This window comes from Lissotriton vulgaris, chromosome 5 (assembly GCF_964263255.1).
Source record: "Lissotriton vulgaris chromosome 5, aLisVul1.2, whole genome shotgun sequence".
Taxonomy (NCBI): Eukaryota; Metazoa; Chordata; class Amphibia; order Caudata; family Salamandridae; genus Lissotriton; species Lissotriton vulgaris.
The window spans coordinates 1,392,755,508-1,392,781,233 of record NC_141693.1 but is presented as its reverse complement, the minus strand read 5'-3'; the positions used below and the strand labels follow the sequence as shown (position 1 = coordinate 1,392,781,233).

The window sequence follows — 25,726 nt, the reverse complement described above, 5'->3', positions numbered from 1 at the left end:
TATGTCAAAGCCTAAAGCTATGATGCTTTTTATTATATACCAGCTATTCTAATGAACACATGAATATATGAAATATAAGCCTACTATCAAAATGTATTATGAATGTAACACACCACTGTTGCACAATAAACAAGGCAAAGACATGCTTAAGGGGGGCTCCTAGGAGGCTTTAAGGACAAATATATAAGGCATTCTAATCTTGTTAAACGTGTGTTTTTTTGTGAATTCCAAAGTTTAGGTCATGCATTTTGATGTGTGTGTTTTTTCAACCCAAGGAAAAGGATAACCCTGAAACAGAATTCCACATGTCACAATTGGTCAAGAGTGTACTGAGTCTGTTTTTAGCGGGCACGGAAACAATCAGCACAACTTTAAGATATGCCTTTCTTCTTCTTCTCAAGTATCCTGAAATCAAAGGTACTATATTTAAGGCTGAATATTACACATCAATTGCAAGCTTTGTTTATATTACTTGCTTAAAGAGATGTTACCCTTCAGTATTCCTTTAGATCTTCTAGTGAAGTAGTGTGGCTCACTGGTTAGAGGCGGCAGACCCGAGAGCAGAGGACGGCCCGGGACCAGGGTTCGATTCCCGGCGCGGCAGGTTTCTGGACCAGGGTCAGCGGACTCGATAATTCTCTCGCCTCGGTGCCCACTCTGATCAGCGATCACACTCGGCAACTCTGGGCATTAGCTTGCCTCATCTTCACTAACGGCCCCACAAGACCGCTGGGGATGCCTGGTCTCACCCTGGAGATACCCATTAAGGGACCATCTCTCAGGGAAGCCAGGAAGGGTTTCGCAGCAGTCGAAGCGCCTTGGGACCCTACGGGTAAGTAGTGTGCTATATAAATGCCTATACATTTACATTTACATCTCGTTTCGCTGTTATCACACATTATTATACACTCTCAAACTAAAATTAGTTGGTGTTCACAGCTCAGTTACCAATGGGCCTATTTACACACTACTAACATCCCCCTTCCTCTTAACATTAATTATGTGATGAAATGACAGTTTTCTCAGTACCGAGATCAATACAATTAAATTAGTACTTTAAATCCTTTCTATTCATTGAACATATATGTAAATAAATCACGCTGTTGTCCATCTCAGATGCATATATGGCAGGAAGGCTTTAATATTGCATAATATGTTGTTTATCTGGTGTCGCTGTGATGTCATATGCTATTATAGGATTGTGGTAAAGGAGATCATTCTTAAGTTCCTCTTGTGAAAAAGCCTAGAATGCTTGCAATGCTTAACCCATCGTCCAGTCTTTTTGTTTTAGTAAACAATGTTATTTGTGCAAAAGTAACAAATTACAGATGTTTTGCAATCACTGATAAAGAACTGGCACAATGATTACAACAACTTAGCCTGAAATTGTAACTGCAACAAAGAAAAACTAAGTGCCTTTAGGTTCCCATACCTCTAAACACAGCAAAGTAAGTCACACCACCACCTTGGTTCCATTACAGCCAAACACAAACCCACAAACCTCCACTGTCTCAGCTACACCCCCTGGCATCCCATACATTAAGTTTTCCAGTCCTAGAACAGCCTAGTGGAGCATCAGAGTATGGTGTACCCAGGACTAAACGTGGGATGAAAAAACCGAGGGGTCTCTCAAAGTAGGTAAGGCTTAAAAACACATCAGCTAATAATTTGTGCCTAATATAGTGTGCTGCCTGACTGGAATTTTGCTGCTTCTGTCCTTGCAGCCAGATATATAATATACCAAGTAGCTTTACCTCTTCAACAAGCAAGGACTGTTGACTTTGTCAATGGTTGTTAGTTGCGTAACATAAATAAGTACCAACTAAGGCTTCATTGTATATCACATTGAAAATGAGACTGAAATATTTTGCCATTTTATCAATAAGGAGCGTTTTGTTCTCATTCACCATCTTACCAAGTCCAGTATTGATGTAAATACAAAAACAATTCCATTAAAAGTGAATATTGTCCCGAGTGAGGCAGCTTGTGCTAACCTTGATTTGAGCCAATTCATGTTATACCCAGAAAATGAATCTAAGGGGGAAATGAGTGCCGGAATGGATGTTGCCGGACAGTAGATGGTCACCAAAATTTCATCAGCATAGTACAGTTCTGTATCTTCTCCCACCATGGAGGGAACCATAGCCACAGATACTCTTGAACCTTCCTAATGGCTGCCACCAATGGTTCCAACAGCAATAGAAATAGCAGAGAGGACAGGGACAACTCTGGCAGGTTCCTCTATGTATACCTACCCCCAGTGACAGGTAACCACCACTGTTGACAATGGCTGTGGAATTGGTATAGAGCAGTCCTACCTTACAGATAGATGCTCAGCCCAGGCAGAACCTTCCTAGTATTGAAAATATTTAGGATCATTCAACGCTGTCAAATGTTTTTCCACATCTAAGATGTCATCAACTGATCACCCGTACTATCTCAGTTGTGCCACAGAAGATGTAGAAGTGTCCTCAAGTTATTCGCAGAGGGTCCACCAGGGACAAAACCTACATCTTATGGATGTAAAAGGTGAAGTATAATTCTTCTGAGCTCATTCACCAATATTTTTGCGCAGATCTTCATATCATAATTTAGTAGCAATATTGATCTATAACTAGCACATTTCAATGGATTTTTGTCATCCTTGAGGGTTAGTGGATCTAAATTTGCGACGGAGAGGTCCTCTTTGACCGATGTCTTTGTACATTTTACAAAGCAGTGGGGTGACCAGATCTTTTATTATCTTATACAATTCTAGCGTGAGTCCATCTTCCTCTGACTTCCTTAGAGAGGCCGTCCTGAGCTATCTCATCAACTGCGATGTACTGGCCTAATTTCTCCCCATGCAAGTCTTCCAGTCAAGGTAAAGGGAGTTTTTGTTGGAAGTCTGCAATAACATCCTTCGAGGTTGTAGGGGTAGAATCATATAGCATCACATAGCAGGAGGCAAATTCCCAGGCCAAAGATACCAGGTAAGTAAGCAGTGTGCTAATTATGTTTACAAATCCTGGTATTATTCTATTGGCATTTTCCTGTCTCTGTTGTGCTACCAACAGGCATCCAGTTTTCTGACCCCTTTCATAGTTATGCTGTCGGATCTTGAACAGAGCAGTTTCTGCATGTGTAGTGAATGACTGATTCAATTTGCATTTGGTGCAGGGTAATAACTTTAAATTCTCCGGTCTGGGGTAGAAATTGTATAATGCAATCTTTCTTTCTACCTCTATCTCCAGGCTTTTTCCCCTCTACTGCAATTTATGTTTAGTAATTGTGAAGTTTCTCATCATCTCACCTTGCACATATGGTTTACCAGCCTTCATTGCGTGTCAGGTAAGCCTTGAAAAAACATCATAAGCGGTCTTTCTCCACAGGAGTTCTACAGCCAGCCATGTGCATTCGCCATGTGGGAGGCAGAGGTGCCAGTTTAACCAATTCAAGACTGATTCCTATCAGCTCATGCTCAGATATTCCATTCAGAGATATGTAGGTCACAGACAGCCCTCTAATTAGTGGAGGAAGAAATCAATCCTGGATCTGGACCAATGAACCTCTGATGTGAACATGTATTCCCTGTCCTCAGGGAAAGGGAAGTGCCATAAGTTTACAAATAAGTAAGCAGACATGACATTTTGAAGTATTTTGGCATCTCAGACAGTAGTAGATATGCAGTCCCAACCTAACCAAAAGAGGGATCTAGGACTATATTCCAGTTCCCTCCAATTAAGGGTTTTGCAAAAAGATCAAGGAGTCTACAAAGGTCCAGAAGAAAAGCAGTGTTTGGCCTAACCTGGGCATGGCCATTACCTATAATGGGCATTAAGTCCTGTAATTCCAACTTGACGAAGACATTTCTGCCATCCACGTCAAGCCATGTTTTAAATATATGAATGAATAGATACTTACAGACCAATGGGGCTAATTCCCTTTGTGGTGATCCAGGGGAGTCAAAGGTACAGTGAGCCTCCGGCGTATATTTGCATTGAGAACCTTTCCCATCCAATTGTGCTGCAGGTTCTTGTTTTCAGCTGGGATGGGGTGCATTTTTTGTAGCAACACTAGCTCAGGGTCCTAGATTTCAAGAAGCTCGACACCTTCTTCCTTTTGATGAAGTGCATGAGTCCATTGATGTTAAGAGACACTGGGGCATATTCTCAAGAACGTGTGGTAACCATCGCAAATGTTACCTAACGCAACTTCCAACATCGCTGTCTATTGCGGGAAATTTACGCCGTGTTAAGCAAGCATTCTCAACATGGCGGTTCCTGTGCGATAGTCTCCAGATAATGCGTCAAATGTCCAAGAAAGAATCAACGCCATGCAGCAAAAACGCGAAAAGCAAACACAAAAAATCCTGCAATGAGGCCAATTGCGGTACAAAAAGCAGCGAACATCAGCGGCAATTCTGCAAATCCCACACGTCTGGTGAGAAAATGCACTGTAAAAGCTGCAAATACAACACACCAGAAACAATCCAAAGTGCTTAGCAACATAAAATGAAATGAAATGTGATATTTATAAAGCACGAACTGTCGCTCCTAAAGGAGCCTCCTGGCGCTATACAGATAACAGGCATACTAGTGAGGAGTTATGGCCTAAATTAAGGCAAGACAGGACTCTTCACTTATTCCATAGAACCAGGTCTTTAGAGCTTTCCTGAACTGTATTTCTGATACCATCATTCTCAATTTGTAAGGCATAAAGTTCCAAGCTTTAGCACCTAAAACTGTAGCAGTCTTCCCTCCCCTGGTTTCTTCATTGTGGTGTATGTGTGAATCTCGTAGAGAGATAGTCTGGTCCAATTTGGCGGGTAGCTCTGAAGGTAATGACCAAGACTTTGAATAGAAGTCTCTTGTGTAGCGGGAGCCAATGAAGAGTTTTCAGAGCCTCTGAAACTGATGACCCACGTGGAAGTTTCAAAACCAGTCTAGCAGCTGTTTATTGCATTGATTTATTAACCCCTACTATAGTATTCTGGGCGTGAGAGTATTAACGCCACAGCCACTGTTTTCCTTGCAGCGTGTGGGATCAAATCAAATAATGTTTTCATGGTTTTAATTAGGCCAGAGCAAGTGCCCACCACCTTAAGGATATGGTGTTTGAAATAAAGAGAGGAGTCAAACCCCCCCCCCCCCAGATTTTTGTCCACCTCCACAGTGGCTGGGGGAGCTGCTGCCTCCTCTGGCCAGCAATCCTTCGGTTGAAAGGGATTATCTTTCCCGATCAACAGGATTTCTGTCTTGTCCATATTACAACGGAGATGGTTGTTTTTCATTCATGTGATGACCGCCGTGAGACAGGCTTTAACATTTTCTTCAGCCTCTTTGGAATTTTTCTCAAGGGACAAGATCAGCTGAGTGTCGTCAGCATAGGATGTTTTTTCAATCCTGTGGGCAGATATGAGGGAAATAAGCGGGCCATGTTTATATTGAACAAGAGTGAACTAAGGGAGGCACCCTGTGGGACTCCTGTAGTGATAGTACGTTCTGAGGAAAGAATGGTGCCTAGGGAGACTGCCTGCCTCCAATTTGACAGGAAGGATGTGATTCAGGACAAAAGTAGAGAGTTCCTTGTAGACCATTTTTTCTGTAATCTTACCTAAGATTGGCAGTAAAGATATGGGCCTATAGTTGGAGAGATTAGAAGGATCTATATTTTGTTTTTTCTTTAGGGGCGTCACTATCGCAAATTTCCACTCATCAGGCACTATGCCAGAGGACAGCGAATAATTCACAATACCATTAATCACAGGATTCACTTTGTCCATAGTATGATGCAATATCATTGGAGGAAATGCATCCAGTGGGGAGCCTGATTTACATGCTAGGATAGCTCCATGTCTCTGAGATAGAGTAACCGTTTGAAAGGCATGAAGAGCGGGTCTATCCTCCCTATGATTTGACTCCAGATCGTTCACCGATTTTTCTGATGTTAATGCTCCAAAGTCTTTTTGGATATTAGTAATTTTTTTCCTCAATGAATGTTGCAATGTCATTACAGAGAGATTGGGAGGGGGGATTTCTGATTGTAGGGCTTTAGGATCCATAAAAGAATTCACAAAAGCAAATATCTCTTTTTAATTTTGCTTTGCCATGGCTATTCTTTCCCCAAAGGACTCTTTTTTAATATTTTGATGACTGTGTGGTGTTGCTTCCTATATGATTTAAAGATCTGCAGATTTGCTATCTCATAGCCCCTTCTCCATCTATGTTCGAGCTGTTTGCAGTGTAGATGGTGTTTTGCTAGATCTTTAGTGAACCATGGATCATTATGGGAATTTATTTTGACCCTTCTAGAGGAATGTTTTAAAGGCATTAGATCATCACCTATGGCCGTCATCCAAGTGTAGACGCGATGGGAGTCTATTGCTGGCTCTCCAGTCAGTCTCTGAATCTTTTCTTGGGAAATTTTGGGCAAGCTGGGATTAGCAGCTAGCAGATGCCATTTGCTTTTTGGCACCCCCATAGAGCTATTCTTGGCTGCTTGTATTGCCTTGTGTATTGGGATAGCCAAGGGGATAAAACGATGATCTGACCAAGCCTGTGGAATAGATGCCTCTATCTGGATTGAAGGAGAGTTGGAACAAACACCATCCAATGTATGTCCTGCCCTATGTGTCGGCTCCTGGACTAGTTGATTTAAACCAAGGGGAGTGACCATTTCCAGGAATGTGGTGACCCCAGGGTATTACCAGGTTATAAAGGAAGGTTTATGTCCCCAAGCAATGTAAAGTTGGCATATCTAAGCAGAGCTTGGCTAAGAGTTTCCCATAATGAGTCTAAAAAGTACCGCTATTGCCTGGAGAGCGATAGATTGAGGCTCCTACGAATGAGGTTGATCCATTTATGGCACAGCAGAAGCCAAGGCTTTTGGCTCCCTTGAGCTCATATAGAGGAAAGTTCTTCCACCGTAGAGTATCTCTGTGAATGATAGCCACCCCTCCTCCCCTACCATCCTCTCTGCTTTCCTACAGATGGTGTAATTAGGGGGTAAGGCAACTGAAATATCTGGACTTCAGTCTTTCTTTAGCCATCTTTCGGTAATGCATAGAAAATCTAAGTAATTTCCAATGATTAGTTCCCTGATGTCAAGAGTATGTTTGACCTGGGAGCTTTGCATTAATTAAGCCCCCCTTATTTACCGTTTCATGATTGGCCATTTTGTTTTTTTTCATTACATGATTACATTTCATTGGTGGTAGCTATACACAACATTCCCTGCAAGTAATAGGGCCTCTGATTTTGTCCACATCCAAGTGATGTCCAAACTGATTTTTAGTATTTAATTGTACTAAAGAGATGGAAGAAAATACCTTATCTGATTGTGAACCGGCAGCATGGCTGGCGCTCGACGCGTTCCGGAAGCAGATGGGCGCAGACGGGCTTGCCTTTGGCGCGCCGCTGGCATGCCTGCTGCACGCGTCCTCTGCGCGTTGGCACCATCAGCTGTTTTTATAGATGAGCTGCCGGTGTGCTTGTGGAGAGACTAGATCGTCTCCCACACAAGATGGCATCCGTAAAAAGTCTTGGCAGAAGTGAGGGCAAATCTGGCGCAATCAGCAGAAACTGTGGTGGACCAGGGAACAAACGCAGAGTAGCAAGAAGACTCAAGCAACAAGAGCTACACAGGTAATAATGCGTTTCAGCAGTAAGCCCAACCCTTATAGTTCTGAAGTGAATACAATCTTTATGCTGCCTAACTGCGGCAAATTAAAATTCAGCAATACTCTAGAATACACAACGTAGTGTAGGAATTAAAATATAACAACAATAGTCAGGATCACAGCATGACTGACACCGAAGACCTACTGGCAGCATTTATCTTAACATGGATGCACTCCGACCGAGCGTAGAGGCTCACGCGAACCCCACAACACCCCAAGACCACCAGTAAGAAACAACTGGGTTGGGGAAGGCTAGGGAGAAGAGGGAGAGGAAGAAGGGGTGCAGTCCGCAGGAAAACCACATCAGCGTCACGGAGGTGACAGAACACTACCATCAACTGTCCCACAATTAGACTACCGGGAATGCAGTCAGAGTGTCGAGGAGGCCAATGGAGGAGGCCATGAGGCACTGGCATGATATAAAAATCTAAACCAGGCACAAAGCTGCTGCCAACAGGAAGGCAGTAATGGTGACAGGTGGCGGGAGGCCTGCGCCACAGGAGGAAACAGAGGTAACAGTCTTCAGTGTGGAGATGGTGCAAGGAGTCAAGAGTGCGGACACAGCTTGGGAGGACCTGAAACAACATCCACAGGGTGAATAACGACCAGGGACTTGGGGGATGGGGGGAGATGGGCACAATGGCATACATGCACAACGAGGTCTAGCACACTGCACACCCACAATGACCCAGGATCATGTCCATGTTCCCCGTTACACACTCCGGCACACACACATAGCATGAACTGCACACCAACATTGAAGACAATGTGGTACAATGCGCAAACATGACTGTGCATACCAGAGGACACAACTGGTATGCACACGCGCAGAAAGAGACCTACTACATCTGACAGAGCTGGAAACTGTGAAATGGAAATGTACGCGCACAACCTCACATCTGTCATGTAGCCTAAATGTACATGGTCCCGCATCCAAATCCTGCACTTCCCAAACAGTCACAATGAACATTGTCATACAGTATGCTTGTAAACAAGAACAATGCGCCAACATACATGTCAACACAATGCCAACATGCATCTCCCCTTCACATCGCAGAGGGACACACAACACCACCAGCAGAGTACAGAAGACCACACATCAGTGATGCTGGAGATGACCACCACACCTTTGACACTGATGCCCTGCAACAGCCCATGGACATCCCACTAAACCCACCACCAGGACCAGGGCAGCCAAGCTACACAGATGAAAACACAGACCCTGCAACAGACCACACAGCAGGAAGCACCCGCAAGCACAGCTGGCTCACAACACTTCACCGAGCCACACAAAGCACTCCAATGGCAGGTGTGAGAACGCCAAAAGTAGGTGGCCAAATAGGTATGGGTGGGGTCCGAACCCATGGAAGGCGAACTAGATCACAGACGTGGGTGTCCATTATCCTTCAGGGACCACCTACACCCCACAGAGGAGACCCACACCGCCATTTACACAAGCAGATGCACATACCCAGTACATAACCATGCCCATGGGCACACAAACATCAGTCACACACCCAGGTTGACTCTGCATACGGCCCCGTCCACTCCCCTTACGATCTGAGTGGTTATCAACAAAGCTACATCTCCAAGCTCCAACCCGCTGCCTGCGGTGACATGGTTGCATCCGCTGTACACAGCACATAGTAATGTTGTAGGGCACGGGGCCCTCATTCATACAACAAGACCACAGAAACACATGCAGATATCATGTCAAAATGGCTACAGGTACGTGCGCCCGGCCCCTTTATTGGCAGGGCCACATGTACAGTGACGCCTGTGCTGGATGTGTGTGGGGTGAGTGTAAGCCAGCCTGCATGGAGTGTTCGGTGCTGGCAACAACCTGAACAGTAGACACCAGTGCGACGGAAACATAGAAACCTGCATAACAGAGGCAACTGATGAGCAACATGGAGGGAGCAGAGCAAGTACAGAGATCACCCAACATACAAACAGAAGTGTCCGTGAGTTGCAGTACACTGAGCTTGGGGCACTAGAACTCAGAGCACCCAATGTTCAGAAAATGTCTTGTATTGTTTCCCTTTGGGACATTCCTGATGCAGACGCAGTGGGGTGTGTTAGACCTGCATCATCTTCCACATCAACATCCCAGGTCTCCCACACTGCCTGAGGTGACATTGCTGCACAAACTCTCCACAGCACAAAACTCAACCAGTCACGGTCCATGGGTGCACTTGGAATGCTGAGCAGGGTTACATGCAGATGATGGCATCCACAACAGGTGCAAGCAACTCAGTTAGTCTCTCAGGACCACTATTTAGACTCTTGCAGATGGCGGTTGGAGGTGGTCCTGGTGATGGTAGCGTGTGCCTCCTGCGGTGATGCCACGTCCGGGCCGATCAGGACTCGATTTGATGTGTGAGCCTTGGTGGACCACAGTTGAGGAGAGCAGCACAGGGTCACAGGCACATGGCGTTGACGCCCCCAAGGCCATCGTCTCAGAGGCCATCAAATATTTAATCAAACAGGCTCCCTGACTTGAGCTGCACAGAGTTACTGGCCTCGGATGCACAGCGGCCGGCACAGTCCCCCTGCCGCGGGACAGTGACTTGCGGTGCTCTGAGGTAGGGCCACACGGACTTGGTGGGTCCTCATCGATGTCGAAGGTGAATGTGGTGGAGGGTTGTGGGGGACAGCGAAAGGTGTCCTCTGGGGCATGATGCGGAAGGTTTGATTTTATCTGTAAGCAGCAAATGGTGGGGTGGAAAGTGATAGCCTTGTTGCCAAAATCAATTCGGTATCAGCTACATTAGTATGAAACTACCCCCTAGTACATAGACTCAGACGCCACCAATGTACGACCAGTGAGTGTCCATGAATGTTGGGGAACAGACTTAATGTTTGACCTACTGGACCACAGTGTAGGCCAGAGGCAGCGGTCACAAGGGCCCACAGACATGTGTTGTTGGCTTGTGATGCAGTGTTCGATCACCTCCGTAATGATGATCCTTTTTTACTCCAGACTGCAACGTATCATCCTCTTACACCTCTCCTTGTGTGAAATATGTACTCTGCCATTGAAAAATCGATTCTCAGTTCCAATTGTGTGACCAACTCCACCGCAGTGTAGGGGGTAGACGTTTCCAGCAAGGGGCCACAGAAACGTGTGGTTGTGATGCTATTCATAGACATGCTGTCACCACATCGAAGGGAGTATAGTGATGTAAAGTCTGCATTGCCATGTGCACCCGGCCATTGCATGATCAAGACTCAGTTCCAAGTATGTGACCTACTTGAGCTTCAGTGATGTCATCAGTGATGTCACTGACCATGTCATGAATGATGTAATATGTGACATCATCAGCAGTGGATTGCGGGTGCGCGATATATATTTAGTGCAACTAACTATATATGCGAATTTCAATGGTTTTGTGTGAGTAAAATAAGGTTTTGTAAATGCTAATCCCTAACTATATATGGTCTATAACCTATGGTTTTTTCAGTGAATTTTCAAGGTTTTTTAAATGCTAATCCCTAACTATATATGGTCTATAACCTATGGTTTTTTCAGTGAATTTCAATGGTTTTTTAATAGCAAATATCAAAAGCTGTAAAATGTATTCTTCTTTTAAATGAAAAATATATTTTATATGTTTTTATTATAATTGTTTTATGCATCTGCCAAACCCTGACCTCTTAATAGTGCACTGTGGTGGAAATGATTTTGTGACTATGGCTGGGGTTGTCTGGAAATGCTTTTAAAGGACACCTTTCATCAATTGATGACACTTTTTCCCCAAACTGCCTTGGTATATTCCAATATATGCCAAAGACAGAAATGGAACTGGTCCAACCAATTTTGTCCACAATTTGAGAAAGCACAGAAACATGTGAATAAATCTCTTTCTGCTTACATGAGAGACTTTAGAATGGGTTCAATATACAACAATAACTTGCGTTACAACATGCAAGACATCTACAGAGGAGATGGTGTGCACTTCTCAGATGAGGGGAATAGAATATTCCTCCTGAATTTAAAACTGTGCATTGGAACCTACTTGTAGGTACCTAAATCAGCCACAGAACCCAATAGCTCTTTTCAGAGCTACCCTACCTCTGATCATTGTAAACGTTTATCTTTTTCTAACTTTTTTCACTATTTTTCACCAAAGTACGCTCCCCGGTTCGCTTACTGGTGCGCGTACCGGGCGCTCCCCCGCGAAATTTTTCAAATTTTTATTTTTTATTTTTGCATATATCAGCATCCTAAGCCCCCCTCAGAAAACCTAGAGGGTCACAAAGTGTCTACCGTGCCCCCTTCTACCCATTCCGAACATTGTTTCCCCTCCATCTTGTGTCTCAATTCTACCGATACACAAAATGAAGGACTCCCGTAACGCTGCCGGTACGCGTACCGGGGCGCGCACCGGTGAGCGCTCGCTAAAAAAAGATGGGAAAGTAATCTACAGAAAAACCACTGGAGACACTTTCATCAAATATAGAATAGGCCCTACTACATAGCAGTCCCTACCATTTACCCAAATTTGATGGAATTCCATTGAGAAAATTATGCTGTAGGACTGACTAAATATCCTGAGGTAAATTACATGACAGAAACACATATGAAGTGTTAGAATTGACAACCAATTAAACTGTTACTTTCATTTTCTACTATTATTTCAAGACATTTGATTGGTTATGTACCTGAATATATATAAAGAAAGAGAGAGAAACACAGCCATTTTGACTACTACTTCCTGAAGTACATTTCAAGAGCATTTTGACTGTCAACTTTAACTTCTTTTTCAAAGGTAAGATATAATTTTAAAAATTTGAAAGGAGAACTATGTTATGCACTTTAAATTAAATAAGGAAAACGTTTTCAGATAGTTACATACTGTCCCTCTATAAGAGTTAGTCATTGAGAAAGACTTAATTATTTAAATTATTGATTGAGTTAGGCTTCTGTGGTATAATTATGAATTTACTTAGGCTTCATCACAGGCACTTTTTAATAGTTTTACTTCCTGCCTGAAACCATGCACTGCCCAAAGATTACTTCACTGTTAAAAACTCACAGGCACCTGTCTGAACTTAAACCCAACAGTGCCCTATCTCCACTGATATATTTTTTTTAATGCAATTTATAGCAAGAAAATGGAAGCACAGCCAAAAGAAAATACAATTTCATTTGAAATTAAGACTGAAAGCAATCCAAACCAAGAAAAAGAAGAACTAGAGTTTATGGATGAATCAGTAGACCAAGAATTATTAAAATGTGCTGAAGAATGTGAATGTGATTCTTGGAATGAAAAGGAGGACATTCCTGATGATTTAATGTTAGAAATTCTCTTAGATTTTGAAAAATCAGAACAATAAATTTAAATTTTATAAGTTAAAATAGTTTGAGACATTATTCTTTTTAATATAAAAATTATGAAATAGTACCCAAAAAGATCAAATATAAACTGAGACTTAAAATATACTGTGCAACTTTTTTTGTGTTACATAGTAAGTTTGCTCATAGTTACTTCCTTTCTCCCACTATATTATCTCCAATGTGTATTTAACATCTCTTTATCATCTCCTGCCTCCATGTTCTTTCTGCTTTCCTCACAGACTATGCTATGAATTCCATAAACCACAATAACTTCTGAAACAACATGCAAGATATCTACAAAGAAAACGGTGTATATTTATTTTTAGACTCTGCATTGGTACCTACATGTTGGTACTTAAATAAAAAAATCAATAAACATACAATATTTGAACATTCTTTCATTCTTTTTTCCGTATATTACGCTCCACGGACCGCTTCCCGGTGCGCGTACCGGGTGCTCCCCCCGCAAAAAAAAGATAATAATTTTTTTTTTTTTTTGCCCCGCGGGGCCCTTTTAAAGCCCCCTCATCAAACCTAGGGGGTCAGGGAGGATGTACTCTGCCCCCTTATGCTCATTTCCCCCTTTGTTTTTGCCACCTCTTGTGTCTCGATCCTACCGAGACACAAGATGGCGGCCGCTCCGGACTGTTTAGAATGTTCACAGTCACCGGGGAGCCAATCCGCTTCTCCTCGCGAAGTTCTGTTACGCGTCAGGTACGCGAACCGGGGCGCTAACCGGGACGCTGTCACAGATATATCTGTTTTTTAAAACGTTAATTTCTCAAAATCCACTGGAGCACATATATTGAGACATAGCAAAGGCACGTCGGGCAAACCATATCTACAGTTTTGCCAAGTTTCGTATAAATCCATTCAGCCATTCGAGCTAAAAGTGATTCCAACCGCCCTATGGAAAAATGAATGGGAAAAATGCGTTTTGGGACCCCCCTTTTTTCTCGGCCCACCCTTGACGAAACCCCCCCAAATTTTTAGGGGCTGCTCAGAAACAAAATGTTTTAGAAAAGGGGGTGGTGATGAACAGAGTGTCTGAATTAAGCAGACCACTCTTACCCAGTCCAAAGATCAGGGCTTGATCCATCACCGTTATTTATCTCACTGCCCCATCCCAGCTCAGAACCTGGCTATATGCAAATCAGTCTGTCCCTGGCCCAGTGCATCATGGGAACAGGGCAGACTAAACTACTAAGCCAATTCTTCACCAGAAAGGAGACAAGCTTCCGGGGACCGGTTTCTGGCATTTCAGCCGTCTTCGGCCCGGCTTGCTTGAATCCTGATGGAGCAGTGAGAAAGGGACTCATGTCTGAGTATACTCTGCCACACCTATAGTGGCCAAAAACGATTTAGAAAAGGGGGTGGTGATGAACAGAGTGTCTGAATTAAGCAGACCACTCTTACCCAGTCCAAAGATCAGGGCTTGATCCATCACCGTTATTTATCTCACTGCCCCATCCCCGGTAGCTTGTTTCCTTCCCAGTGTAAGAATTGGCTTTTGTAGTTTGGTTTGCCCTGTTCCCATCATGCACTGGGACAGGAACAGACTAATTTGCATACAGCCAGGTTCTGAAACTGGGATGGTGCAGTGAGCTAAAAAACGGTGTGGGATCTAGCCCTGATCTCTTGACTGGGTGAGAGTATTCTGTTTAATTCAGAGACTCTGTCCCTCACCACCCCTTGTTGTAAATATTTTTGTCCACCCTAAGCGTGGAAGGGTATACTCAGATGTGAGTCCCTTGCTCATTGCACCATCAGGATTCAAGCAAGCCGGGCCGAAGAGGCTGAAATGCCAGAAACCGGTCCCCGGTAGCTTGTTTCCTTCCCAGTGTAAGAATTGGCTTTTGTAGTTTGGTTTGCCCTGTTCCCATCATGCACTGGGACAGGAACAGACTAATTTGCATACAGCCAGGTTCTGAAACTGGGATGGTGCAGTGAGCTAAAAAACGGTGTGGGATCTAGCCCTGATCTCTTGACTGGGTGAGAGTATTCTGTTTAATTCAGAGACTCTGTCCCTCACCACCCCTTGTTGTAAATATTTTTGTCCACCCTAAGCGTGGAAGGGTATACTCAGATGTGAGTCCCTTGCTCATTGCACCATCAGGATTCAAGCAAGCCGGGCCGAAGAGGCTGAAATGCCAGAAACCGGTCCCCGGTAGCTTGTTTCCTTCCCAGTGTAAGAATTGGCTTTTGTAGTTTGGTTTGCCCTGTTCCCATCATGCACTGGGACAGGAACAGACTAATTTGCATACAGCCAGGTTCTGAAACTGGGATGGTGCAGTGAGCTAAAAAACGGTGTGGGATCTAGCCCTGATCTCTTGACTGGGTGAGAGTATTCTGTTTAATTCAGAGACTCTGTCCCTCACCACCCCTTGTTGTAAATATTTTTGTCCACCCTAAGCGTGGAAGGGTATACTCAGATGTGAGTCCCTTGCTCATTGCACCATCAGGATTCAAGCAAGCCGGGCCGAAGAGGCTGAAATGCCAGAAACCGGTCCCCGGTAGCTTGTTTCCTTCCCAGTGTAAGAATTGGCTTTTGTAGTTTGGTTTGCCCTGTTCCCATCATGCACTGGGACAGGAACAGACTAATTTGCATACAGCCAGGTTCTGAAACTGGGATGGTGCAGTGAGCTAAAAAACGGTGTGGGATCTAGCCCTGATCTCTTGACTGGGTGAGAGTATTCTGTTTAATTCAGAGACTCTGTCCCTCACCACCCCTTGTCAGAAACAAAATGTGCCATTTTCCTGAGAATGTCAGCCAATTCCGTCCACAAACGCCAAAGTTATTTGACATAGAATTTTCAGAAATCCCATAGGAAAAAAATCCTAACTATATATACCTACTGGCGACCGCCAGTAGGTAATATATATATATATATATATATATATATATATATATCACCCCTCAATTTCCCTCTCAAGCAAGACAATGGACCGCACTCGGTGGATAAGGTTAGTTATTCTTTATTCTTTTTCACAATTGTAGCAACAGGACGCGTTTCTGCTTAGCGCCTTCCTCTAGATGTTACTTTCCAGCACAATAATTCAAATTTAAATAAAGTTTTGATTGAATAACATCATTTCCTGTGATAAACACCAGTGATGGACTAAATTTCATGCTAAAGATGCGGCCATTTTAGAGTGTATCAATACCACTGCTTTAAACAACTGGCTTTTTTTAAACACATGAAAGAAGGTGAAACGAAAATATCGAGCCCTGGATGGGCATAGTCAAACATGATAAATCATTTTGTTGAAACATGCTAGTGATTCATTCTTCTCATAAATATTTGTCATTTTGTAATCATAAAGAAAAGGTATCTCGCCCAAAATCATCATATTTACAAATACATTTCAAAATTAAAAAGAAGTATTCACCCTTCATTTTTTCGAACCCTTATTCATGATACATGGTCAACCAATTAGTTAATTCAGAGTTAATCATGAGTTGGCTTTGCAAGTACTACTTTCAGACTAATCAAAAAGTATATACACACATAGGCTGGGACTCACTTGCTTAAAAGTGTGGCTAATTCTTCTTCTGTGTTTAACCTAAAGGGAGTTCTCCTATTGCGATCAATAATGTATCTCGACTCAAGACGGCGTAGCTGGATTTTCCTATCTCCGCCTCTTTCCTTGATAGGGACTTGGTCAAGGCAAAAGCGCAGAAGATTCCGATCACTTCCGTGCTCTTTTGCAAAGTGCCTTGCTACTGGATAATTTGGGTCATGATGTTGTATTGCCCTGGCATGTTCTAAGATTCTCCACTTTACTGGGTGAATTGTGCTGCCTATGTATTGCAGATTGCATGGACATATGAGGTAGTAAACACAGAATGGGGTGGTACACGTTACAAATTTGGTGATTTTTCTGACTAGTGGTTTCCCTGGGACTGAGTAACTTGTTTGTTTGGTACTTGCCTTGCATGCTTTGCAATTTTGGCAAGGAAAGAATCCCGTCAAAATTCCCAGTCTCCGTGTGTGCGGAACTGAGTTATATATATATATATATATATATATATATATATATATATATATATATATATATATATATATATATATATATATATATATATATATATAAATATATATATTCACTGAAAAAACCATAGGTTTCACACCAGTTATAGTTAGCTGGAAATTTTACTGACATAAAACCATTGAAATTCCCACGTTATAGTAAGTTGGACTCACTATAACTTGCGCATGCAATGCACTGCTGCTGACGTCACATATTACATCACTCATGACATGGTCAGTGACATCACTCATGACATCACTGATGACACCATCCAGTGAATGTGTGTCTTTCTGAAAAATAAATATGTTTTATATATGTATATGAAAAAGGACGATGGAAGAATAAATGTTTAAATAAGTGTCCTAATGGATGTTTTTTTTTTTAAATTGATTGGTTAACTGGATTATTGTTAGCGAGTATTGTTTAAATATTTAAATGTTTGTATCAGTGTTTCACTTTGTGTATAAGTGGCTGCATGGGTTGGTGAGTAGCAACATGTGTGTGTATATGGGTTATTAGATGTTTTTTTTAGTATCAGTATGAGTGTCTGTATGCTTTGGTGGGGGTGTTACTTAACACATAGATGCATCAATGATTGACTCACTGTTTCTATGTCTTTTGAAGACAGCATATGTGCAGGACTGTATGGGTGGATGTGTGTGTATATGTGTGTGTTAGTGAGTGAATGACTGTCTCACTACATATGTTTTAATCTAGTATATGTGAATATTGATGTATATAAGTGAGTATATGTGAGAGTAAGAGATTGTAAGAGTTCCTGTTTAAATAAGTATGTGTTTCTATAAGGGATTGTTTAAGAGAATAAATATGTTTAAATTTCAATAGAAGTAAGGTGGTAGTGTGTGTATAGCTCTATATGCAAATAAATGGATGTTCAATTGTTTATTTACATGTGTGAGTATGTGTGTGAGTAACTTTTCGATGACTGTCGGTGTGTAACAGGATGTATAGGTGTATCACTACATATGATGAGTGAGTATATGTATGAGTGAGTATATTGAACTATTTGTGAATGAGTAGATGTGTATATAGATGGTGGAATTACAGAATTGGTTGTTGTAACTGATATGGTTATCTCCATTTTTAAAAACATTTTAGTTTCTATTTTTGAATATGTGTTTCAAGGGTTACATTACAGTGAAAGGAGGTCTGTCACTCTGTCACAAGGATGGTGTCATCAGTGATGTCATCAGTGATGTCACTGACCATGTCATGAGTGATGTAATATGTGACGTCATCTGCAGTGCATTGCACGCGCAAGTTATAGTGAGTCCAACTAACTATAACGTGGGAATTTCAATGGTTTTATGTCAGTAAAATTTCCAGCTAACTATAACTGGTGTGAAACCTATGGTTTTTTCAGTGAATTTAATAGGTTTTTTAAATGCTAATTCTAACTGGTGTGAAACCTATGGTTTTTTCAGTGAATTTCAAAGGTTTTTTAAATGCTAATTCCTAACTATAAGTCTCAGTTTATAAGTAAGACTGTTAGCGCTCTAGTTGTTCTTTAGAACACTCTGGGACATTCTGTCATTGGGCGATATTTGGGCTACATCTGGCTGATATTTGGGCTACATATGGTGTTTTTTTGTCTCTGGTGGCCATCTTTGGGCTACATTGGGCTACATTGGGCTACATTGGGCTACATTTGGTCTCTAACATATATATAGCCCAATATATATTTTTTCAAAGTTAATTTTCGTAAAAAACACTTGAGCATATATCTTGAGACATAGCAAAGGCACATCGGGCTACCAGTCCCTACAATTTAGCCCAATTTTTTGGGGGATATTGTTTTATTTATTTATTTATTTTTTGTCTTGGAGCGCTCCCGGTGCGCGCCCCGGTGAGCGCCCCAGAAAGCGTAGTTTTATGAAGCGCCCCGGGGCGCGCACCGCGAAGCGTCCCGTAAGCGCCAATATCGCGAACGAAAACATGATCAAGATGTATCGCGTAGCCGCGTCCGCGTGATACGCACGGCATAAGCGCACCCGGAAGCACTCGAGCGAATACGATCGCGCAACGTAGGCGTCCGACGCGCTTACGTGACACGCCCCTGGGCGCGCCCCGGGGTGCACCCTGGGGCGCGTAGCGTAAGCGCGTCTGGTCATGTGACCTGAAATAACACTTTTCATTGGTTCATAACAGTTTTGGTTTCATAATGATGAAGCCCCTGGTCATGTGACCTGAAAATAACACTTTTCATTGGTTCAATAATTTTTTTTTTTCAAAAGGATGAAAGACCCCACCTTTTTTCCTTATTCTGACTTTGTCCTTTGACTTAGGAAGACCTGTTTGTACCTCTCTGTACCTTTTTGATCTTTATAATGGCTTCAGTAGCAGCAGCAGCTGGTGCATCTGCACCACCACCACAACCACCAAGAGGACCACCACAAGATATCATTGGTGGTCAACAAGAGGAGGAAGAGGAGGAGGAGGAGGAAGAGGGGAGGAGAAGATGGTTTGAAGAACAAAATACCCCATACCAGCCAAGACCACACATTATATGGGAGTTTTTTACGATCCCAGAGGGGAAGAAAAAAGTAAATGCAGCCAAGGTGACTTGCCTAATCTGTGGCATGGAACTTTCTAGGTGGAACCCTAATAAAAAATATTCATTTGGAAACAACACGATGATTCGCCACATGCAACGCAGCCATCCAATAAACTATTCTGCTGCAAAGATGAGGGAACTGGCCAGTAACCCTCCCCAATCCACAAGCACCACCACAAAAAGAAAGCAACCCACTCCGTCGGCACCAGAGGAAAGTGATACGATGCCTTGCATTCAGCCACGATTTGCAGATTTCCGAATTATCTGTAAATATTGTGGGAAGACCATCTCCTACGAAGAACAGAGCGTAAAACTCATCGTCCTTGCTGGGGACAACCACAAATGCCCCAATAAACCCTAATTATTTCTTTTCTTTTTTTTTGCTCCAGTTGAGCCATTTTCAATTCCCTGTTTTTTCGTTTCTCCCCATGAAAAATACAAAAAAAATATAAAACTGTTCAGAAAACCCCCAAAAAGTTTAAAATGTTCTAAAAACAATAAAAAAAATATAAAACAACAAAAAGAAGAAAAAAAAACTGTTCTTTTTAGAACTACCTCCAATTTCTAAAAAAAGGCTAAATTTTTTAAAAACTCTATTATTCATTTTTCCCCATGGGACCCTTCCCGGTGCACGTACCGGGCGCTCCCCCCGTGCAAATCCAAAAAAAAAAAAAAAATCTTTTGCCCCGCTGGGCCCTTTTATGGCCCCCACATCAAACCTAGGTGGTCAGGGGGGGTCTATCCCTGCCCCCTTATGGTCATTTCCCCCTTTGATTTTTCCACCTCTTATGTCTCGATTTTACCGAGACACAAGATGGCGGCCGCTCCGGACTGTTTCGAATGTTTACAGACACCTGAGAGCCAATCAGCTTTCTGTGCGCAAGTCGCCTGGCGCGCCCGGAGCGCTGCCGTAGATATATATATTTTTTTGAACATAAATTACTCAAAAACCACTGGAGCACATATCTTGAGACATAGCAAAGGCACATCGGGCTACCAGTCCCTACAATTTTGCCAAGTTTGGTGCAAATCCATTCAGCCGTTCGGGCTAAAAGTGAGTTTGACCGCCCTATGGAAATTAACATGGGGAAAACATGTTTTGGGACCCCCTTTTATCTCGGCCCCCGCTTGATGAATCCCCCCGAAACTTTCAAGGAAGAACTGGAGCTCCGCGAGGCAAATTTGAGGAAGTTTTCAGGCAGATTCGTCAACCGGCGCCAAAGTTATTCTAAATAGAATTTTTAGATTTTGCATTGAAAAAAATCCTAACTATTACTACCTACTGGCGATACTGGTAATATATATATATATATATATATATATATATATATATATATATATATATATATATATATATATATATATATATATATATATATATATATATATATATATATATATATATATATATATATCTACAGGTACTGGATCCCACCAATTAGAAGGAAACAGAGACGGCACACCAGGAATTCTTGCACAAACCCTTTATTGTGCACTCGTTAACCCAAGACGAGCTGGAAATTTTACTGACATAAAACCATTGAAATTCCCACGTTATAGTTAGTTGGACTCACTATAACTTGCGCGCCTGCAATGCACTGCTGATGACGTCACATATTACATCACTCATGACATGGTCAGTGACATCACTCATGACATCACTGATGACACCATCCAGTGAATGTGTGTCTTTCTGAAAAATGAATATGTTTTATTTATGTATATGTAAAGGTTGATTGGTTAACTGGCTTATTAAGTGTATCTTAGTGAATACATATATTAGCGAGTATTGTTTAAATATTTAAATGTTTGTATCAGTGTTTCACTTTGTGTATTAGTGGCTGCGTGGGTTGGTGAGTAGCTACACGTGTGTGTATATGGATTATTAGATTTTTTTTTAGTATCAGTATGAGTGTCTGTATGGTTTGGTGGAGGTGTTACTTAGCACATAGATGCATCAATGACTGACTCACTGTTTGTATGTGTTTTGAAGACAGCATATGTGCAGGACTGTATGGGTGGATGAGTGTGTATATGTGTGTGTTAGTGAGTGAATGACTGTCTCACTAGTGTCTTTATCAGTGACGACATATGTTTTAATCTAGTATATGTGAGTATTGATGTATATAAGTGAGTATATGTGAGAGTGAGAGATTGTAAGAGTACCTGTTTAAATAAGTATGTGTTTCTATAAGTGATTGTTTAAGAGAGTAAGTATGTGTAAGTTTCCTTAGAAGTAAGGTGGTAGTGTGTGTATAGTTGTATATGCAAATAAATGGATGTTCAATAGTTTATTTGCATGTGTGAGTATGTGTGTGAGTAACTTTTGGATGACTGTCGGTGTGTAACAGGATGTATAGATGTATCACTACATATGATGAGTGAGTATATGTATGAGTGACTATATAGAACTGTTGGTGAATGAGTGGATGTGTATTTAGATGGTGGAATTGCAGAATTGGTTGTTGTAACTGGTATGGGTATCTCCATTTTTTTGAAAATGTTAGTTTCATTTTTCGAATATGTGTTTCAACGGTAACATTACACTGAAAGGAGGTCTGTCGCTCTGTCACAAGGATGGTGTCATCAGTGATGTCATGAGTGATGTCACTGACCATGTCATGAGTGATGTAATATGTGATGTCATCAGCAGTGCATTGCAGGCGCGCAAGTTATAGTGAGTCCAACTAACTATAATGTGTGAATTTCAATGGTTTTATGTCAGTAAAATTTCCAGCTAACTATAACTGGTGTGAAACCTATGGTTTTTTCAGTGAATTTAATAGGTTTTTTTAAATGCTAATTCCTAACTATAACTGGTGTGAAACCTATGGTTTTTTCAGTGAATTTCATAGGTTTTTTTAAATGCGAATTCCTAACTATATATATAGGGCCTCAAACCTATGTTTTTTTCAGTGAATTTCAAAGGTTTTATAATAGCAAATGTCTATAGCTATGAAATGTAATATTTTTTAAAATGAATGCTATATTGTATATTTATGCAATACTTTTTTTTATGTATATTCATATATATATATTTTTTTGTTGCCCTGGAGCGCTCCCGGTGCGCGTACCGGTGAGCGCACCAGTAAGCGCAGTATTCCGGCTCGCCCCGGTGCGCGTACCGGGGCGCGTCCCGTTAGCGCACCCAAAAAAAAATAATAAAATAATGAAGGAGTGACCATATGGAAAGGGGACAGAGAGAGTGGTGTTAACAGAAAGAGAGCTAGAGGGAGGAACACAGAGGGACTGTGTAATAGATAGTAAGACAGAGAAAAGGTGTAAGAGGAAATACCTGAGAAAAGGAAAATTAATAAGGGAGCGAAAGAAGAGAAGAAAGAGGAAGAAGACTAAAGCAGTGGTACTGGGAGAATGTGAGTGGGTGATGGAAGTAAAGGGAAGGAGAGTAAAGGATGGGGAATGAGGGGTATTGACGGAACCAGAGAAAAGGAACAGCGGTGAGGGAGGGTAAGAAAAGACCAGTGAGTGTAAGTAAAAAGGGGTGAAAGAGGATGAAAAAAAGTGAATAAGGGTAAGACATGGGGAGTGACAGGGAGAAAAGACAGAGAGAGTAAAGGAAGGAGTGACAGAAAGGGACTGAGTGAAGCAGAAAAGAAAGGTAAGTGAGGGAGTGTGGGTGAGTTATAGGGAGTGAGCATGACGAAAGAGTAGTGACACAGTGAAAGGACAGAGACAGTGAGGATAACAGAGACGGAGTGAGGGAATGGGAGTGAGGAACTGTGAGGACAGAGGGACTGAGAGAAGAAGTGAGAGGAGTGGAGTAAGTGAGTAAGGGAAAGGGAATGAGTGAGGGAGTGAACGAAGCAAACACAGGGTAAGGGAAGTAAAGCATAGCGACTGGAAGAAGTTGATTGTGGTAGGAAAGTAAGGAAAAGAGAAGTAAACATGGAGGGTAAGAATAAGTGAGGGAAGCAGAGTAAGGAAACAGGGGTGAGGTAGGGTGAGAGAAAAGTAGTGAGGTTAATGCAAAAGGGTGATGACAAACTATATTTTTTTAGTCACACTTACCATATAATTAATGTAAACTTAATGACATGTTTTTACTACACTTTGTATCTATGAAAGAGAGAAGAAAAAATAAGTTATAATTAGTAAAATATATATTTTAAAATAGAAGAGACAGGTCAAGGGGTTAAAAATCATAAAAGTGTACTAAGAAATAAAGCAACAGTGAAGGATACAGAAAGGGAAATAAAGTAATGTAGAAGGACAACAAAAGAGGGAAAAAGAAATAGAAGGAGAGCAAATTACTAAGAGTAAGGCAGATAAATTCAGTGACAGAGAGGAAGAGAAGAAGAGAGAAATGAACTGAAGGTAAGTAAGATACTAAAAGAATGTGAGTTAGCAAAACTAAATCAGGAAAGAGGAGTAAGTAAAAGGGGAATGAGTGAGAGGGAAAGGAGTCTGAATGAGGATCCATTTACAAGAAAGAGGAATGGAAGATGAATGAGAGTGAGTGAAGGGGAGTCACAGAATGAAGGGATGAAGGGAGTGAGGATAATATGGAAGGATTGAGGGAAAAGGAGTGAGGAAGTAAGTAGACAGAGGGACTAAGGGAAGGACTGAGTGAAGTGGAGTACAATGAGTGAGGAAAGGAAAATGAGTAAGGAGCAAAAAAAGGAAAGAGAGGGGGAGAGGACTAAAGCAATGGTACTGAGAAAATGTGATTCTGTGATGAAAGTAAAGAGAAGGACACTGAAAGATAGGAAATGAGGGGTAGTAATGGTACCGGAGTAAAAGAACTGGGGTGAAGAATGATGAGAGAGGAGTAGTGAAGTTGTTGTAGGAAAAATGATAGAAGGTAGATAAACACAAGTGAGCATAACACAAAGAGAGTGAGGGACTGAGGACATAGAGGTAGTGAACGAAAAAATGAGGACAAAACAAAGAAGCAAAGAAAGATAAGTGAGGGAGAATGGGTGAGTTATAGTGACAGAGTGCGACAAAAGAGGTGAGTGAGTAAAGAGGAATTAGTAAAAGAGCAAAGGAGGAAAAGACGGAAAAGGGAAGTAAAGCAGAGAGACTGAAAGCTGAAAAGTGGTGCAAGGGAGAGAGGGGATGCAGACAGTTGAAATTGGATTGAGGGGTTGTGAAAGAAGTGGAGTTAAGGAACGGGGATGAAACAGAGTGAGAGAAAGGCAGTGTGAGTGAGTAAAGAGAGCTGAAAGAGGGTGGAAAAAGGAAAGTGAGTGTAAGACAATGGGAATACAATATATATTACACAATACAAACTACAGAATAACTTGTACAACATGTTAGGTAGTTTATTTTTGCTGTTCTCAGAATATATTGAATTTCACTTAAAACAGTGAGTTCAAACTATTCATCATATGACAGCGGGAAAAAAAAACAAAATCTAAAAGATTGTGTTTAAAAAAAAACATATAAACTTACAAATCACATATGTACACTAATCTTTGATTCACTTACTTTTCCTTGAGGCCAAATAGTAGATCGTGAAGGTCCTTTTCGTAGGAAAATACTCTGCTGTTCTCTAAAACTTCCATTTCATCGACTTTCTATAAAAAAAGCTCCAAGAACATCTGAAATATATGTCAATGTTTTCATTTCCTCCTTGTGTTAAATCATGACTCTTTGCTCATTCCTTCACCTTTCCTTACGGCCAAATAGTGTCAGATATCAGTATGTTTTCAAATTACTCAAAACAAATTCTGAAATTACCGTTTTGCCGATGTTCTGAAAGAAAAGCTCATACAACATTTTCACAATGTTTAAATATTTATATTCCCATCTCTGGATCACTCATGTTCAACATTTCCTATAATACTGATATCACTTACTATGAGATCCACTTACAGTACCTATATGAGAACTTGATTTTTTATATTATGTTGATCACTTTTACTCACAATATAATTTTGAACAGTAGACCAACTTTTATTAGCTGCTCCCGTCTTAAACAGGCCAATTACCTTTACTTACATTTTGGTTCTAAAAACACTAGGTAAGAATTTTTTAAGTCAAAAGGCAAACGCTGTTTGAAAGTCAAATGAGTATTATTACAGTAAGTCCAACCTCTTCGACATTTTAAATAAGCTGTATAATGCCCTGATGTTGTCGAAGGACCGTCATGATA

At 41.5% G+C, this 25,726-nt stretch overlaps 1 protein-coding gene across 1 annotated transcript in view; it reads left to right on the top strand.

The window, feature by feature from the left end:
* Nucleotides 1–25,726, top strand: part of LOC147712642 (cytochrome P450 2G1-like) — a 227,150-nt gene that overhangs the window by 131,221 nt on the left and 70,203 nt on the right. Inside the window, exon 6 of the mRNA XM_086923337.1 lies at nt 276–417. Within this exon, the coding sequence (XP_086779463.1) occupies nt 276–417 (142 nt within the window). The remainder of the gene's footprint in view (nt 1–275; nt 418–25,726) is intronic.